Consider the following 18,889-nt stretch of genomic DNA (forward strand, 5'->3'; position numbering starts at 1 on the left):
CCATTCTGGAGCTTCTTCTAGGTAAAGAACCAGCTCAGCATCCTCCCTGTTGGCTGATCACATGGACAGACCCTTCCCTCCCACCAGGACCATCCCTGGGAGCACCTGGGGCTCCAAGCAGCTTAAGCCTTGTGTGTTCCCTAAGATAAAGTCCCCAGGAAGGACGCATCTATGCAAGTCCCTTGGGGCATCACGACAGGCAGGAATTTTGACCTTGAACTTCAGTGATGCTCAGAGGACATGAGTAAGCTGCTGTGCCCCATGGGGCACCCTGAGGTGTACGGGGCTGGGGGCTGCTCCTTGTTGCCTACTCAAGAGATGGGCCTGACTCCACTGCCCTTTCTTCTAGACCCTTCTCTGCAAGAAGTTCTAGTCATTGTCATTTGCCTCACACCCTATAAGGTGTCCCTATAGGCCAGACACTGCTTCTTTTCCAGGAGCCATATTTTATGGGCCATAGCTTCTCCCATCTTCCCTCTCAGGGCGAGGCAGAGGGGGGTTTCCTGACTTTGTCTTCAGATTTAACTTAATTAAAAATTCCAGAGTCTTCCTTGCACGTTGGGCTTGAAGACCTCAAACCATTTCCTATAACATGATGCATAGTGCTTACCAAATAGTGACACACTTGGCAAGCCAGGTCCTGAGTGATGACACAGACAAGGGTCAGGGCTGTTGCTGAGATGAAGAGATGGAAAATGACTTACGTACCTGGTATTCCAGTGAGGCCCCGTTCCCCCTTCAGGCCCGGGCTTCCTGGTAAATCTATGGTGTCTCCAATATCACCTGTTACGTGCAAAAAAGATGGCTGACACCAGGTCTTCCTATTGGGAGGTGGTGAGCTTTGCAGCTTCTGTTGTGTTACATTCTTTCTGTTTTGGTGAGGAAGATTAGCCCCGAGCTAACATCTGTTGCCAATTCTCCTCTTTTTGCTGAAGAAGATTGGCCCCGGGCTAACATCCGTGCCCATCTTCCTCTACTTTATATGCGGGATGCCTGCCACAGTGTGGCTTGATGAGCAGTGCATAGGTCCCCGCCCGGGATCCGAACCTGTGAACCTACACCACCAGGCTGACCCCTGTTGTGCTGCATTCTTAATAAGATAATTTGCTTCCAAATAACTAATAGCGTCTGTAGGTCTGGGATCACCACACCTGCCCAGAATGCTCTGGACGGTGGACGCCCTCTTTTCACCATCCGAGCAACACTCACCGAAATCGCCTGTGCGGCCAACCTCGCCGTAAAGGCCTGCTCTCCCCGGAGCTCCCTTGTCACCCTAGGGCAAAGTCACACACGAAACCACCTTAGAAGGCTGTTCAGGAAATTAGTTGTGATTGGGAAGGGAGAGCATATCCAACTATTCGGTTTGCTGAAAACAACACTCAAGGTATGTGATCCTGTCATTTTGTAGAAAACCTCTAAAGCTTTTCAGGTCAACACAGTAGGTGGTTTCCTTACCCGTTCTTATTGAACAGTAACACGGTAAAAATGAAACAAGCCTGCAGCTCTGGTGAAATTAATAACATCGGCGATGCAGATCACAGTCATGACGGTGGTGATGGTGACCACGGCTGACTGCATCCTACCCTCTGCCAGGCTTTACACGGGGAATGCATGGGTCCCATCTCAGGAGCTTCACTGAAGCCTCACGACAACCCTACGAGGTAGGTGCCATTATTTCCCATTTGATAGATGAGGAAATTGAGGCACAGAGATGCTAAGTAATTTTCTCAAGGTCACTCAGCTAGTAAGTGGCAGAACTGGGAGATCAACTTGGGCTGCCAGATTCCAGAACTTGCTCTCTATATTATACAACAGTTCCATGGTGTGTACTTCCATCTGTGGAGAGAGTGAGACTTCTCCATAAGAGTGTTGGTAGCTGATAATGAGACTGGGACGAGGTCTGGGTCGCTCTGTGACTCCACAGAAACCATGGTTCTCTTGTCTGAAGTGGGTTCCTCCTCAGAGGGAGGGTGGGCGTTCTGGTCTACCTCCATCCTTCTGGTCCCCACTTGAGCAGCAACCCGGGACTTCAGAACTGCAGCACCAATGCTATTACCCTTTTCTAGCATGGCTTAACTTCAGTCTCTACATTGTTAATGTAGCTCCATTTTGTGGGAGGAGTGGGGGGAGGTGCCAGAGGCTGCACTCTTGTTTAGATAATAATCTATTTTTCTTTCTTAAAGTTTGCTTCATTAAGGCATAACTTAAGATGAGTGCACTGCACTCATCTTAAACACGCAATAAATTTTTACTCATGTGCCACCCAGATAAAGACACAGAACATTTTCAGCACTCTAGAAAGTTCCTTTGTGCCCTTTCCTAGTCAATAATCCTGCCCAAGGAAGCCACTCTTTCGACACACCTCTATCAAATAGTCTTGTTCGTTCTCTAACTTGACAAAAATGGAATCCTATCATATGTACTTTCTATTTCTGGTTTATTTCATTCAACACAAACTCTGTGAGATTCAGTCATGTTATTGCATTTATCAGTAATCCTCTTTTTACTGCTGTGTACCAGCCCACTGTCTGAATGTACCATGTTTACTTATTCTTTCTCCTGTTGACAGGCATTTGGGCTCTTTCCCAGTTTTTGGCTATTATGAATAAACTGCTGGGAACACACATTGTCATATGTGTCTTTTTTAAGTGACCTGACTAGCTGCAGATAAGACTGAGTATAAGGTCCCACCAGCTACAGATTTTGGGAGTGATGGAAGGAAGACACCTGAAGAATTCTGAGAACATCGTGTACACTGGGGTGGGCTAGACAGAAGGCCAAGCTAGGGCCTGTCGCTAGAGGTTTACCACAGAGTGGCCAGACCTTCTGATCTGCCCCAAACATGCTGATCCCACTGTGAATGCCAGAAATGAGTCAGCTGTGTGCTGAGGACTGTGAGGATATAATACCTTTAAACGAAAGGGGATAAAAAGAGAATTCCATGAAATACAATCTGTGGGGAGCCACTCTGTGTAATGTTACACACTGTCTCCACTGCACTCGATAAAACTGCAAGGTGGCCGTTATCTGAGCTTTACAGGCAAGGACACAGGTGTGGAGAGGCGGGCGCCCTGCCTGGGGTCAGGGTGCACACTGTGACCACGACAACACAGAGCTCGGCACACAGCAAGTGCTCAAGAGACCTGCGCTGAGTGAAGAAGTGAGTGAACGGCAGCCCGGGATGTTGTCTGCGGTATGATTTGGCAAGGGGCTCTCTTGTCCCTTATGTCCTGATGTCACATATGTGCTCATATCTCGGGAAATTCAAGTTTAGTTCTCTTAAGTCCCCCACGGAAAAATGCAGACCCCGTGGTTGGTCCCACACAAGTCCCCCGGAAAAGGCCGGGACCGTGGGCGGCACTCAAATCCCCATTGGAGCTGGTGCAAGCCCAGCGGCTCCTTACACTGCCTGGGGATCTGGACAGCCTGAGGCTCCCACTCTGAACCTGGGCCTGACCACGCGCACCCTGTAAATGCTGGACCACAGCGCTGTGGTCACGAGCAGAGGGAGAGCAGCTGACAGAAGACGTGGGGTACGAGGTGCTCACTTACCCTACTTCCCGTGAACCCTGGAAATCCTATGATCCCGGGGGGGCCAGGCACCCCAGGGAATCCCGGCAGACCGGGCACTCCGGGCACGCCGACGTCTCCTTTGACTCCTTTGATGTGGCCGGGCCTCCCGGGCAGCCCAGGGATGCCCGACAGCCCAGGGATCCCCGGCATTCCTGGAAGACCTGCAGGAAGACGGCGGGGGTGAGGCCCTGGGGAGGGCCAGCACCTGTCCCCCGCCAAGCTGTCAACTCCGCAGTCCCCAGGGCTGCAAATCTCAAAACAGGAACCGAGGCTACTCAGGCCTCAACGAACAACCCGCGAGCCACGTCAGGGCGTGAGGGGAGCTGAACACAACGCAGGCTGGCAGGGCGCAGGGGAGCCTCTGGGCAGAAGCCGCTGTTCCTCCAGGCTGAGAGGCAGGGGCGGAGGGAGTGCGACCCCAGACCAGACGGCTCGGGGGTCCAGCCCAGCTGTCGGCGACACCTCACCTTTTAGGCCCAGGTATCCTTTCAGTCCCATGGGTCCTTCATCTCCTTTCTCTCCTTTGATGTCTTTCATTTCTGGCAGGATGATGGGAGGTGGTCCTGGGGGGCCAGGGTCCCCTCGGCTGCCTGCAAGGCAATCACAACGCTGTCTTTCCCTTGGCCTCTGGACCAGGTGAAGAACACAGGTAGGGGAGGCCTCTCAGCTGCTGCTGTCCCTCCAGGCCCGAGCGCCGAGAGGCCCTGAGTGGGGCACGTGTCTATCCTGACCTGGAAGCCTGTGAGCTGGGATGGGGCTCTCCGAGAGAGACCCGGGCCATGGAAAACGCCTGTCTTCTCCCCCACCCACTTCTCTCTATGATAGTGGAGTGTGGGCACAGAGCAGGCGGATGGAAGACCTGCTCCCCGCACAGTGCTGCCAGGACAACCCAGGGACGTGTGTGACGGGGTGACAAAGAACGTGACACTGTGTTATTTATTTGCACTCTGACGAGACAGCGATCAAACTTGATCACAAGCAGGAAGGCTCAGTGAGGAAGGACGCTGGCTTAGCCCTCTTCCTGCAGGCACCAGCCGAGCCTCAGAATTCACCAAGGGTCAGCCAGAGCTGGGGAGGTCACAGCAAGAAGCTGGTGGGATACTGCAAGGGAGCCTCTAAGGAGACGGTGGGCTTGGAGCTCAGGCAGCTGGCGGCTGGTCAGGGGATTGTGGCATAGAGTTCAGGCTGAGAATGTTCTGGAATCTATGTTCATTGGATGAGAGGGCGGCTGGTAAGTGAGATTTGGCTGAATAAAAAAAATTTAGTTTCATTCACTGAACATCTACTGAGTAGTCAGTGCTGGGCTAGACACTGACGGAACAAAACCATAACTGTTTCTGCCCTTGGAGAGCTCGCCGTCCAGGGAGGGTCGGGCACTCCACGGTTAATGTCACTCCAAGCAGGCTGGAGGAGAAGGGCGAGTGGAGCCGAAGGAAAACGGTGTGGAATCCAAGGGTGATTTCATCTTAAATTTAATTTAAAAATATCATTTCTTGCTCAATGGCCTGAAATCTCTAAGCTAACAGGAAGATTATCTGAAAATGCAAGTGTGAGTACAAAGCTTGGAAGAAGTAGTGCCCTAGACTGCAGTTTCTATTTTTCTAAGAATTTGTACAAGTTATGACTCTTGGTGGAGTAATTTTTTTAAAAAATTACTCACTTAGGACAATTCAATGGTTTTTAGTATATTCAGAGTTGTGCAACCATCACCACAATCTAACTATAGAACTTTTCATCACCCCAAAAAGAAACCCTGCACCCATCAGCAGTCATTCCCCAACTGTTCCCTGCCCACAGTCCTAGGAGACCGCTACGCTACTTTTTGTCTCTATGGACTTGCCTATTCTGGACATTTCTTGTTAACGTAAGCAGATAATATGTGGTGTAATGTTTTCAATGTTTGTCCGTGCTGCAGCATGTACCAGAAGCTCATTCTTTTTTATGGCTGAATAATACTCCGTTATACGGCTATACTGCATTTTGTTTACCTGTGATGGACAGTTCTACTTTTGGCTATTATGAATAATGCTGCTGTGAACATTCACATACAAGTTTTGTACGGATACGTGTTTCCAGTTCTCTTGGGTGTACACCCAGGAGAGGAACTCCTGGGTAACCATGTTTAACTTTTTAAGAAACTATCAAACAGTTTCCACACTGGCTGCACCATTTTATGTTCCCACCAGCAGCAGATAAGGGTTCCCGTTTCTCCATATCCTTATCAACACTTGTCATTAGTAATTCAGCTTTCAGAGACCATTGTGATAACTTCAGAACAAAAGTGTCTGAACAAAAGACATGAGAATGTGGCTTGTGGGTAGCACACTTCCTGAACAAGGAGCCTCACCCATGGGGTCCGAGATGCCTGCCCACGCCTTTCTGTGGGTCATGTCTCTCTGGCATATGTCGTCCTTCCACCTGGAGTGCTGTGTCTCTGCTTTGCCATCGACACGCCTCTCTTTTAGAATTTACCTTCTGCTTTTCACCTGGCCTCACCTCCCTGCGCTCACCATGGAGTAACCGTGGTGGGGGATGTTTCTTATGACGCTTTTGAGTCTTAATGCTGCTGTCATTTCTGTTCTCCGAAGTTTCCTTTGGTCAGGATTATTCCCTTACACTGGCAGGGTGTTGAGGCAGGGATAAAGCCTTCCCGTTTTTGTTAGTTAGTTAGTTAGTTTGTTTTTTAACAGCATCTAGCATCTGGGCTCCTGGAAGATTCGTCCTGAGCAGTGTTAGGCCCCCACGAAAGTGAGTCTCAACCCAGTCAGAAAGACCTTAAGAGAGGCGGGCATACCTTTCACACCTGGCTCACCAGCCAGACCTTTCAGCCCCGGAACTCCAAAAAAGCCGGCCTCTCCTTTGCTTCCCGGGAACCCGGGTCTCCCTTTGAGTCCCAGCACACCTTGGAAGCCGTCCATCCCGGGTGAGCCTCTGCCTCCTTCAGAGGGAAGGAGAAAAGTGCTGGGTTAGGCATGGATAAACGCACGGGGTAATTCAGGCTCGCTCATCCATGACATGCCCACAGAGTAACCCACATGAGAAGATGCCAAGATTCTCAACCTAAAACAGGGATTTCCGGGACACCATTTCCTAAGGGGCTTGTCTGCCAACCTACATACAGACCGAGGGGTATGGAGTCAGCCTTTCTGCCGTCTGGCCACTGGGGACAAGACATAGGGCAAATGCACAGCGGTCAGGCAGAAAGACACGAGGAAAACTGGAAGTCCCCTAGGTCCATGGACCCCGAGAAGAGGTTGGAAAGGGCCCTAGACGTTAACATGACGTTCACACTGCACCCAGCATGGAAATCTGGCAAAGGACCATGGCAGAAACAGATCACTGTGTCTCTGCACAACAGTGAAGGGCCAGAGGCCGGCTTCTAGAGAAACTGGTCTCAGTTTGTATGCAAATAAACCCGTGTGGTGGCCAAGCTTCTCCTGTGTTCTGGTTTTTGTTCACTAACTGGCCTCAGGATCTGAATCCAGTCTCCCGAGGGGCCTCTCCACAAAGTTCCCCACCAGATAGTAAGTCCTGGTCCTCAGGCAGTCCTGCCCTTGGTAAATCAATAAACTGGCATTTGGGGCACACGAGTCCCGCCAGCCTAAGAGCACTGGCCTGTTTTCCCAGGGTCTGATGCCTCCTGGGCAGAGGAGTCCAGACGCTGCAGCCTGCAGGCGTTTGGGGTTGGCCTCTCCTGGCACAGCTGCCCCAGGTCCCAGGGTAACCCACCCAGCAACCCTGCAAGGTAATTCCCTCATCCTGTTATAGTTACCTTTTGGTCCTGGGATACCAGGCATTCCGGCCATTCCTTTAAATCCAGGGCTTCCTGGGTGACCTCTCTCACCTAACAACCCAGGGTCACCTCTGTCACCAGGGACACCCTTCATGCCCACAGGGCCAGGGACACCTGTGTCACCTGGCTCCCCTCTGTCTCCAGGCAGACCTGTCAAAGAGAGGGGGAAGGAAAATGAAGCAGGACCAACAAAGCACACACAGAGAGAACTTCTCTACGACACTTTTAAGGCATTGATTACAAAAACTCTTGACAAGAAAAACTTCTTGGAAGGAGAATGGGAGACTGAAGCTAGAGAGGTGAGTTTTAAAGGTGGGACCAGAGTTTGTGGAACCCGAAGGCTGGTCTTTCTAAGGAGGTCTTCCTTGGAAAGGAAGGCTAACCTGTGAGACGCAAGCCAAACACGACTTCCAGACGAATCCGACTTGCCCCACTCAAGCCCTCCCGCCTTCGGAACCCAAAGGGCAAAGCTCCAGAGGTGGATGGGGAGGCGGGCGCCGGGGCACTGCCAGCTCTAAGCCGGGTTGCTGAGGTTACTCACGGGCTGCCCACCCTCCTGACCATCGCTGGCTCCAGGAAACAAAAAATTTCACTTTCGGGAAACGATTTTGCCTCTTCAAAGCACAGCAGTGATTTTGAACTTTTGCAGTGGGAATTTCTTTTTTTCCCCTAATGAAATCTTAACTAGAACCCTAATATACACAACAGTTACAAAGGATGAGCAGGTTTCTCAGGCTGTGTGAATTCTCCTTGTTTGGTGATGTACATGTCCCATTTTTGGAACCTGTTATGGGCTGAATTGCGTCCCCTCAAATTCATATGTTGAAGTCCTAACCTCCAATACCTTGGATGTGACTGCATTTGGAGATGGGCCTTTAAAGAGGCCATTAAAGTTAGATGAGGTCGTTATGGTGGGCCCTAATTAGATATGACTGGTATCCTTATAAGAAGAAATTAGGACACAGACACACCCTGAGGGACGACCGTGTGAGGACACAGGGAGAAGACAGCCGTTTACACACCAAGGAGGGAGGCCTCAGAGAAACCAACCCTGCTGACACCCTGATGTCAGTCTTGTGGCTTCCAAAACTGTGAGAGAATAAACTTCTGTCATTTAAGCTGCCCAGTGTGTGGGACTTTCAGAACCCCTGCAGCTCTTGAGAGGGGGGCTCCTTGGAGCACAGTTTGAGAACTCCCTGGGGGGTGGTGCTTGTTCTATCGTCATACGAATGAGGCCTCGACCCCTTGATGGGATGGTGGGATCCTTACCTCCAAGACCTGGTGCGCCTGGCAGCCCCAAGGGCCCCTCTTGGCCGGGAGCTCCTGGGAAGCCGTACTGTCCTGGCGGCCCAGGCAGTCCCGGCTGGCCTGAAGGTCCTGGGAAGCCTGGCTGACCTTTCAGGCCTGGCATTCCTGGCATCCCCTGGCTTCCTGCAGGAATCGAGACAAGAGCCATGAGGCCAACCCCATACAGTTCATTGCCAACCACATCTACCTCCTCAGACTTGTTCTATAAAAATAGGACTTAATTTTTTCTGGATTGTAGGAACTCTGGAAAATGCAAAGAAGTATAAAGGATAAGATCAAAGGAACCCACGCTATCACCCGGAGATAATCACTAACACCTTGGTTTATTTCCTTCTGCCTTTTCTCTGGTCACATGACATTCCTAGCAATATTTGCAGAACTGACATGGCACTATAAGTACCATTTTAATCTGGTTTTTTTCACTTGACGTTATATTTTGAGCACTTTGCCACATTTTGAAATAGTCTTTACAAGTGTGTTAAATGGCTACATGCATAACATCCCACCGCGTGGGCACTTTTAGCCCCTCACCCTTTTTGCTTTTACAAACAGTGCTGTGAGGAAGAGTCTTTTGGTATTCGTATCTGTGCCCATGATGCAGGTCATTTCTCTAGGAAAGTGTCCTAGAAATTGACTTAGTGGGTCAAAACAAACTCGAATGTAAGGCTTTTGAACTCACACCATCACACTGGGCTCCGAGCGCCTGCACCAATTTGCTCCCTTGCCTGTTCTCCCAGCATTGAGGGCTGGACTGGACCACGACAGAAACCGGGAAATACGGTCGAGCACAAAGCAGGGCCTAAGCTGTATGACGATGTGTGTTTTTGATTCTGAGTTACTTTTCTTTCTCCTAACTTTTGCTTTTTGGTGAAATTTTTGTTCTTTGCTGATATTTTTCTTTTGGGGATTTTGATATTTTTTTTATAGATTTTAGTATTCCTCATACACATTAATTTTGATATCTATTGATATCAATTGTAATTGATATCTTTGTATCCTTGATATCTATCAATCCTTGATATCTATTGTAAAGTTTACTTTGCTGCCACAATTTTTGTTTTTGACATGCTGAATATTAACATTTGTGTGCAGATTTTATACTTGATTTTATGTTTAGAATATCCTGCCCTACCCAGTGGTCAGATAACTACAAGCATATATTTTCTTCCAGTTTTTTTTAAACACTAACTTCCTGGACCTCCTTATATTTAGGCATTTTTCCCTCTCTTCTTGGAATTTCGAGTTTGTTACATTCATCCCATCAATACCAGCGGACGGGCCAACGCCTGCCATGTGCATAATGTTCCTCCAGTGACTTCCAGGTACCCTGGCTCATTTATCTCCTGACATCCCACCAAATGCGCAGGGGAACCTGAGAGGAAGAGGCAGACAAGCTGGGGGAATGGAGGGGAGGGGCATTAACGAAGGGGACCAATTCAGCCTTGGACCAACCCAGAACCTGACTGTCAAGGCTGTGTCCCAGTTACGCGATTACGTGAGCGGCATGGTGGAGAAAGGCCTGCAGTGAGCAGGATGCACAGTCTCTCCCGTACTCCAGCTTTACTGGGGGAATGAGGACCCTTCTGTGTTTCGGTTTCCGTCTTTAGCGTTAACAGCCCTAGGGACAGTACGACTGCTCTTGGTGCTGACGGTGTTGAGAGGGCAGGGGCAGGGCTGCAGGCGGTGAGGTCGACCCTCAGATCCTGCCATGACCCTCTGTCCCTCCACAGCACAGACAAGAGAACATCACACCACATGCCCTTGTGGCTGGTGACCCGAGAGAACTGAGCAGGTCAGGTCACAGAGCTGGGGCTGGGGGCCGGCAGGGTCAGGACGGTCCGAGCGAGGGTTTCCGGGGGTCCCCTCATAGAAGTGGGAGGACAGGCCATGGATAAATGAGTGTGAAACAGCTCTGTGACTTCAGTGTTGCCTCAGAAAACTCAGGCGTTCTGCTCCCTCAGCTGTCTGTCGTGACTGGTGCTTCCGAGCTCAATGTTTTAAATCAATTTCTATTTATAGAACATCCATTAAAGAAGGAACAACTACGAAATATCAGCTTTCCTCAGCTAAATAACATCTACTCCGCGGACTTGGGCGACTCCTTCCTTCCCAGGTTCTGTCCCAGAAGGCGGGCGGCACGTGGCGCCCCGGGACCCGCCTCCTGCCGCGGCCCCATCACACGGGTGGACTGAGTTGACCCGGAAACAGCTTCTCAAAACTCCGACGCTTCGGGAGTCAGACTTCTACCAAACGAAATATTCTGTCTGAACAAGCTGGTCACTGAGGTGACGTCGAACGTTTTCACAGGCTCAGGAGTAAAGTCCTGCCGTGTTTTGTTGTTGTGCACAAACATTTTTAAGTCTGCAGGAAATAGCTAGGTTTTAAAAAATCTACCAGAATTTAAAATTTAAAATTTAAATTTAAAAATCTACCAGTCCCCCCTGTGAAAGAGCCCGGGGCAGTTTCACAGGCGGATTGTGGAACAGACCAGTGGACAGGTTGACACACGAAGTGTGAGCGAGAAGGGGCCGCTCCTTGAACTAGCCCCGGGAGGCAGACACACAGGGCGCCCTCCCTCCAGCGCCGCCGACTCCTCAGTGTCCACAGAGAGCCGCCGAGTGACACCTCATGCTCCATCACTGACTGCTCACCAGTGAAGCTGGCGAGGGCAGATGTCCTGCCACCGGGTCCCCACTGCTCAGTGGTTCTTCCAATGGCTTGAGTGCTTGGCTGGCTGTGGATGGAGCGGTGTGGTTCATGGGTGTGTGTGGATGTGCGTGTGTGTGAGCATGTGCAAGAGTGGGAGTGTGTAGGAGTGTGTGCATGTCAGTACGTGTAAGAATGCGACCGTGGGAGCATGTGTAAGGGGTTGAGTGTGGGGGCACACGTGTGGGTCTCTGTGTGCATGCACGTGAGTGTGTGATCACATGTGCATAAGTCGGTGTGGATACGTGTGCACATGTGCATCAGTGTGTGCATGTGTGTATAAGCACATGTGTGTGTGTGTGCATATGAGCCTATGTATATGAGCACGCGTGTGCATAGTTGGTGTAAGTGCACGTGCATGAGTGAGTGTGTGCACACGTGCAACTCCAGCTGTCTTGGGCCCTTCTGTTTTTTGGGCCTCACCACAGTGGGTCTCCCAGTGAGCCCGACACCCACAGTGGAGGCGCGGGTCAGTCTCATCATCATGGAAGCCACCTGTCCTGTGCCCCTGCCCCAGGCCTGCCAGGAACCAACAGACTCATCGGCAGACCAGCTTGCGCTCCTGAGCTTGGTGAGTCCACCTGCCCGTCGAGAACTAAGCTTCACCCCGCTTGTGTCTTCACGTAAAGGATGGCCGACTCGGTCTGATGGCATCCAGGGAGGGGACACTGCCTCCTGCACCATGTAGGAAGGCCCCTTCTGCCTGGGCTTGGGAGCAGGCACTGAAGACAACGCCGTCAACAGACAAACGGTTGACACATGAAGTCACGGTGCATCCTGCATCTTCACTTTGACTGTTTGAACACGAAACGGTCCGGCAGTCTCCAGCGTGGTGCGCCGAATGCAAATACTTGCTCTTCAGTGACACAATCTCTCATTAAAGCGAGGGTGTTTGGGCTTCTCAATGCCAGTTTTGCATAAATTGGAAACGTAAAGCCATCTGATGCCTGGTTCACTCAGCAGACAATGGGCAGTCTTTCTACTTTGCTAAACATACACTGACAGTATTGTGAACAACATTAGACATTTTTTACACCATCAATTTTACACCAACTGATTAAACTCCCTTCCAGACTGCCTCCACCTTCCTCCTCAACCTCTCACGACGCATGTGCACCTTCCTCTTTTTTCATACCCACTGCACACATTCTGCTGGGAGCACTGGTGAGCCCCCTGCCCTGATGCACACCCGACTTGGGAACAGAGTCTATCAGTTGATCTGTACTTGTAAAAGATCGCCAATGGCCACCCTTTCCTGGCCGTGGAAGGTACACGCGGGATGATGATGATTGTCCTAAAACAATCTGAAGGAACGATGGAACTGAGTGAGGGGGAGAAAAAGCAAGACTCGCACCATACAGTCCTGTGGCTTCTTACCAAATTCCCCAGGAGGGATTTGGAACCCACCCTTGGGAGCCCCCGCTCCCCTCCTGCTTCGGTGACTTACCCCTGAATCCAGGCAGGCCTCGCTCTCCTGGGAGGCCTTTCAGCCCAGGCTGTCCCGGCAGTCCAGCATCTCCCCGGGGCCCGGGCTGGGCTCCCAGGACTTCTCCAGGAAGGCCCCTGTCCCCTGGGGGCCCCACTGGCCCTGGCAGGCCGGTGAGACCTGACTGTCCATCTGGGCCAGGGAGGCCCACTGCACCTTTAGATCCTCGAGGGCCGACGAACCCTAAAAGGAAATACAGATCGGCCCCATAACCACAGGTCAGCATCATGACGTACTAAGAGAGGTGTCAGAAAGAGGCTGGAGACACCACCGGTTTGCATTTGGGGTCCTCAGCTGTAGCCCTGGCCCTGTCACCCATCTTGGAACCCACATCACTCACAAGGCCGTCCTTGTGCCTCCCTCCACGTCTGGCCCCAACCTACAACTTGGCTAAGGTGGACAAGGCCTTTCAAACCAAGTGCTCCTTGGACATAAACCTTCACAATTCATGGGTTCCTGTGTTGTGCAAATACTCCCAAAAGAACACCTTCTGTGGGACCTTCCAGGATGTGTGTGAAGGGGAGGGACAGAGTGGTGTGACGGAAGACCCCAGGTGGTGAGAACGAGTAGACCCCTTGGAGCCCAAACTCTGCCCCTCGAACTCTCTCCCTGTCATAAATCCCGGCCATCAGTCAGTTTGGAAATGCTCTGAAGGGGCGGCAATACCCCTCTGTCGTTTTTACCGGGAGAACCATCAGCCGTCCATGTTTGGATGGAGGGAGGGTGCTGTCATGATCTTGGACAGTGGTGCCTTTCCTGGACGCCACCCAATCAAACAGTCTCGTCACACGAGTTCCCCGTTCAGTGCCCTCACCCCGAGGTGACCTCAGATTGAACCCCAAGAGCAGACAGTCATGTGCTTGTTCAGAAGGAAAGCTTTCTGAGGTCATTACGGCCTCGGCCGTGGGAAAGGAGGTACTGTGTGCCCATTCTGTGTGGTGGATCTGACAAAAAAGATCCACGCGCCGCGCCCAGGCCTCTCCCAGCACGGTGAAGCTGCCCCGCCTGGGGCTGGAAGGTGGGTTGATGGGTGTGCCCGTGTGTGCAACGCAGAACAAAGATCTGGACTCAACCCGAGGACTGAATAGCTGGACCCTATTTCAGAGTTTTAATGGTGTGATTTACTCACATAAAGAAGAGATGTGGCTTTCATGGAAATGTTAAAACTATACATGGGAACTGGGGACTTAAGTTTGTAGATGTGGATCTTACATCTGGAATGGACTCTCTTGGAGTTTTGTCATCTTTGAAGTGGGGTATTTTATTTTCTTCTGCACGTGGTGATAGGGTATAGTACATTCATTGCCATAAAAAGTGACATGCATTTCAAAAATCGAAAAGGTCAGTTCCTCATTTACCCCTTCCCTCTGGTCTACCCCAATATCCCTGTTCACTTAAGGGCTTACATTTCAATATAGAACAGGCTTTACACCCACACTGTCAGCTTCCTAAATCCCCTGATAATGGGCACATCCCCCTCACTCTCCACTCCAGGAGCGCGCTCTCTACAGTTCATGCCCATTCAGCTGGGCATGCAAATTACGATTACTAGGTACCCTTCATGTTTAAGGCAAGAAGTTATTAACAAATTATTATCCTTCTCTCAAAATATTTTCCCACTTAACTTTAGTATACGTGACATCACCAGAGTGACAATACGATAACTTCTAAACGTTCAGGTGCTCCCAGCAGGGCAACAAAATGATACAGTCTGATCCTCTGGTGTGGCAGCATGAAAACTTGCCTCTGCTCTCTCTAATACAGGGTTTTTACCAACACTTTGATAAAAGACACGGGGAGCATGCCTCCCAATTTTGCAAAACCCGGAGAGATGCATCATATAAAAGGCAACAAGATCAAGGTTTGCAACAATGTGTACGGGCTGGAACACTGAGTCCAGGAAGAAAATCTATCCTACTGATACAAACGGTACATTTAGGATTAAAACAATTGTCCAAGTGTAGGACAGCGAAGAGGCAAAATTCAATTAACTTTTGCTGAAATATTTGCTAAGGGTCTAAATCTAAGGACACAACTGTCCCACTGTTTTGTGTGATAGTCTAGACATGTGGAACATCTGTTCCTTTTCAGGAGCCCAGTGTGAAAGGAATGCTGAGAAGCTGGAGGGCGGTCACAGACGGATGGTCAGAATTCTATGGGCATGGAGATTATGGCCTAAAAAGAAAGTTTCATTCCTGAGGTCAGTTCTGCCTGTTCAAGACATGTCTACGGGGAGATGTGGCCCTGTCTCCTGATGGGTGTGAGGGCTGGTTGTGCAGAAGTGGAACCACTGGCTGGAGGGACAACAGAGTGAGAACTGACGGGGAGGCAGGTTTCATTCCAACCAAGGAAGAACTTTCCAGAAATAGGAGGGATTCAATGTTTCCCAGGGGCTGGGTGATGAGAGTGATTCCAGTAGAGGCTAGGAGAACACCTGACCTGCATCCTGCAGGGGGATGTTTGGCCTTGGGTGGCCTTAATGACTTCTACGGTTTCATCTAGATAATACAATCCCAGAAGGTGGTGCCTCTGCACACCAAGAAATGCACCCATGCTCACTCACACCATTTGAGCCAGAACCACAAAGGGACACCTGTGTTTGGGGACAATAAACTGTATTATAGAGCATGGTGACACCTGAGCAGGTACTCCCTACTTCTCATCACAGCTCACTACTGGAAATGCATTCATTTTCCTCCATATACAGGTAAACGGCTTTAGCTGTTTTAGCCACTAAACGGCCTCCATAATTCTTTGCTGTGTCAAGTGTAGATGGGATGGTTCAAACTGTTTACTCAGGCTAGCTGCAAACTGAAGGGTGCATAGGCATTATGGTGAAAAGCAGAAACACAGCTGTTCTGTGCGTGGTATGCTTTGTATGTGGTGGCTGGTGAGTGATGAGCAGTCTGGGAGCTGATGATGAGAAGGCTCTTTGTGTCTTTAATGATAATCTCAGAAGAGCACAACATTATGTGGCCCTCAGAATGCGTACTATCAACCAGGGAAGAATCCTTCTGCACACTTATCTCTATTTTCCTGCACGATCTGTAGTGTGTGCTGCAGAACCGCAGCACACTAGTAGTGAAAAAGCCAGGGCTTGTTACTCTCCCAAGGACAACAACACAGTCATCGTTGAGTATTCACCAAAACAAGTTTCTGACCATCAAAAGACAATAGACCTGGGACACCCGATCATATGCACACACAGTCATTTCCCGAATCCAAAGGGCTGAGTGGGGGTCCCACCCCGACTTACCTGGGGGTCCTGGGAATCCCTCACGTCCTGGATCTCCTGGGAGTCCCTTCAGCCCTGGGGCTCCGTCAGCTCCTGAGAATCCTGGTATCCCTCTGAGGCCTTTGGCACCTAAACAACCCGAAGAAACCACAGCACACGTCAGAGCCCCACGAGGAAACACCAGGAGTAGACGAACGGGAGATGACCAAGTTTGGCACCTGACTTAACGTGCTCTCTTATGAAACTGGGAAATGATGAGGCCAGAGGAAGTCAACCCTAAAACAGCACCTCCGACAGTCGGCTACCCCTGACCGTGGACCCTGCAGACCCCCGCAGCAGGCCCCACCCACCAGTGGACGCTGCCAGCTGGCTCTCCCAGAATCCCAGGCAGGGCTGACTGGTGAAAGTCTTTCCCTGCTGAAGCCAGCCAGTAGAGACGGGAAGAGGTGACGCTTCTTCAAATGCACACACACCAAACCCAGGGACGCCAGCATCAGGAAGAACCAGGGAAACAAGACCCACCAAAGAGAACTCATAAAGCTCCAGTGACCACCCTGGAAGGAGTGGGAGATCTAAAAACTGTCTGACCGAGAATTCAAAATAATTGTCCGAAAGAAGCTTGGTTACTACAAGAGAACACAGACAGAAGCCCAAACAAAATCAGGAAAACAACACACGAGCAACATGAGAAGTTCAACCAAGAAATAGAAACCATAAAAAAAAACCCCACACAGAAACCCTGGAGCTGAAGATTACAACTAAAACAGCACCTCTGGGCTTACAGAATGATTTCCAGCTTTAAACATCAGGCTCAACGTTAAGATTGCACAGGGTACTAATAAGGGGCTCAGAAGGCCTAGTGAGTCTTGGCTTTACCTCTCCTACCTGTGCGACCTGGGCAAGTTTCTGAACCTCTCTGTGCCTCAGTTTCCTCGTCTGCAAATGGGAATAATAATAATGCCTATTTCACGGGGTACCGTGAGGACTAAATGAGATGATTCTCGTCAACTATCTGAGCGGTGCTTGCTCAGTGCGTGAGCTCCATAAATGTTCCTATCATCAGAAGGCTCGTGTCCCTCACCAACGCCACAGAACTGAACTCCATACTTTTTCATCCACATTCCCAGCTTTTCTTCGGGAAGGGGATGCTGTGTGACACACACCTGCCCCTCCCTCCGTGGAAAGTGGGTATGTGGACGGCAGAAGTGACAGAGAAGAGTCAGACAGAAAGCTAGATAGGGGCTCTCAGCCACAGGGGAGCTCTGTGCAGGACGATGGCCTGGAGCCCGAGACACCCAGACCCAGACTTCTGAGCCCTTTGCAGTGACCAGGCCTCAGATTACGTCTCCGTTCTGGGTGTGTGGGCCTCTGGTCGTCTCTGACCATCAGAGACTCCTGTAGGAGGTTCTTGCATGAAGCCAGGTTTGCAAACTGACACTAAGCCCAGGTTCCTAAACACAGTATTGTTGGGAAAAATTCCTCGTATTTGACTCTGTCTCCATCAGGTCCAGAGTCAATGTCAAGAGACACAAGATCGAAAGCTCCACAGACTTGCTTGAGCCGAGTAGACCCTTTATCATGATTCCTGGGACAAGGCCTGAGAGGGTCTCATCGTGACATTCAGTCCAGGAAAAGGAGGACTGAGAGCAGCGCTCCAGAAACAAGACACCGCTTCCCGCTTCACTGAAAGCCTGACTGCAGGGACCACGAGAACGAACCAGAAAGACTCTCATCTGCAGGGCACTCGCCCTCCTCCCCTTCGAGCTGAGAGGCGCTGTGTGGTCCCTGCACGCACGGAGTTCAGGCCTGCTCCGCGTCTAGAGGTCTGGCCAGCCCTCGGAGTGGCGGGTGGTTCTCAGCCCCCCGCCTGTGGCCCCTCGGATGCCCTTCTGCACTCACACTAGACTCTCCTGGAGCTTCTGAAAGAACACTGGTGTCTGGGTGCCACCCCGTCCTGTTAAGTCGGATTAGGTCCGCCTCACGTCATCTCCAGCTGCTCTGTTCTGTTCCCACACACCCAGCTGAGGACATGCACTGAGAAGTCAGATTTTCGGGCCAGATTTCAGCATTCCTGGTGCTTCTGAGCCCTCCCTGCCCTTCACCCGACATTGGGGAGCTCTGGGCTCGGAGAGGGGCAGGCCTGACAGGATTCACTAGAATCTTCCAGAATTCTGCTCCTTCCTCTTCTCTTTTCCTCTTCCTACCTCTTTTTAAATAAAATGACCAAAAAGTAAGATAAATATGTTCCTAAGTCTTTGCTCAGATTTCGAATGTAAGTATGACCATATTAAGAAATCGCTCCCTCTTATGTTCCCCCTTCTGGAAATTTCTACTCCCAAAGTAGTTAGCCTTGCCCGGTTTACCCAGGTGTGGTGCCTCCATCTTGTTGACATACGGCTCCATCTCGATTACCTGTGCCAATATTTACAGTCCTGACCTCTTGGTCTGAATAAAAATGTAGTTTTCAAATGAGATGACTACCCAAATACTAGGATTGTGGTCGCCCTGCCTGGCTGAATTCTGTACAACCCCTAAAGCCCACAGGAAATATGTCCCAGCTGAGTCACATACTGATGTTGGTTTTTCAGGAGGGGGGCACGCTGAGGGGACCTGGACGGTGAAACAAAAATTAGGAAAAATGAGGGGTGGAGAACTGGGGTGTGGGCACCCTGTGCCACACGTGTCTGTCTCGCTGTCTCAGTGCGAGGAAGTGAGTCACACCCTGAGATGCTCAGATTGGCAGGAACGATGACGCAGACCATGGGAGCCCGGGTCAGGGCCTCAGCGT

General features: G+C 50.6%; 1 protein-coding gene across 1 annotated transcript in view; it reads right to left on the reverse strand.

The window, feature by feature from the left end:
• The window catches only part of COL4A2 (collagen type IV alpha 2 chain), a 190,436-nt gene that overhangs the window by 16,805 nt on the left and 154,742 nt on the right, over positions 1–18,889 (reverse strand). The window contains exons 28-36 of the mRNA XM_087435779.1: positions 16,123–16,230; positions 12,828–13,049; positions 8,636–8,797; positions 7,346–7,516; positions 6,368–6,511; positions 4,041–4,163; positions 3,553–3,734; positions 1,210–1,273; positions 709–783 (exon numbers count right to left, since the gene is read on the reverse strand). Coding sequence (XP_087291905.1) covers positions 709–783; positions 1,210–1,273; positions 3,553–3,734; positions 4,041–4,163; positions 6,368–6,511; positions 7,346–7,516; positions 8,636–8,797; positions 12,828–13,049; positions 16,123–16,230 — 1,251 coding nt within the window. The remainder of the gene's footprint in view (positions 1–708; positions 784–1,209; positions 1,274–3,552; positions 3,735–4,040; positions 4,164–6,367; positions 6,512–7,345; positions 7,517–8,635; positions 8,798–12,827; positions 13,050–16,122; positions 16,231–18,889) is intronic.

Source organism: Ceratotherium simum, chromosome 10, assembly GCF_057802395.1.
Source record: "Ceratotherium simum simum isolate JZ-2026a chromosome 10, ASM5780239v1, whole genome shotgun sequence".
NCBI classification, from domain to species: Eukaryota; Metazoa; Chordata; class Mammalia; order Perissodactyla; family Rhinocerotidae; genus Ceratotherium; species Ceratotherium simum.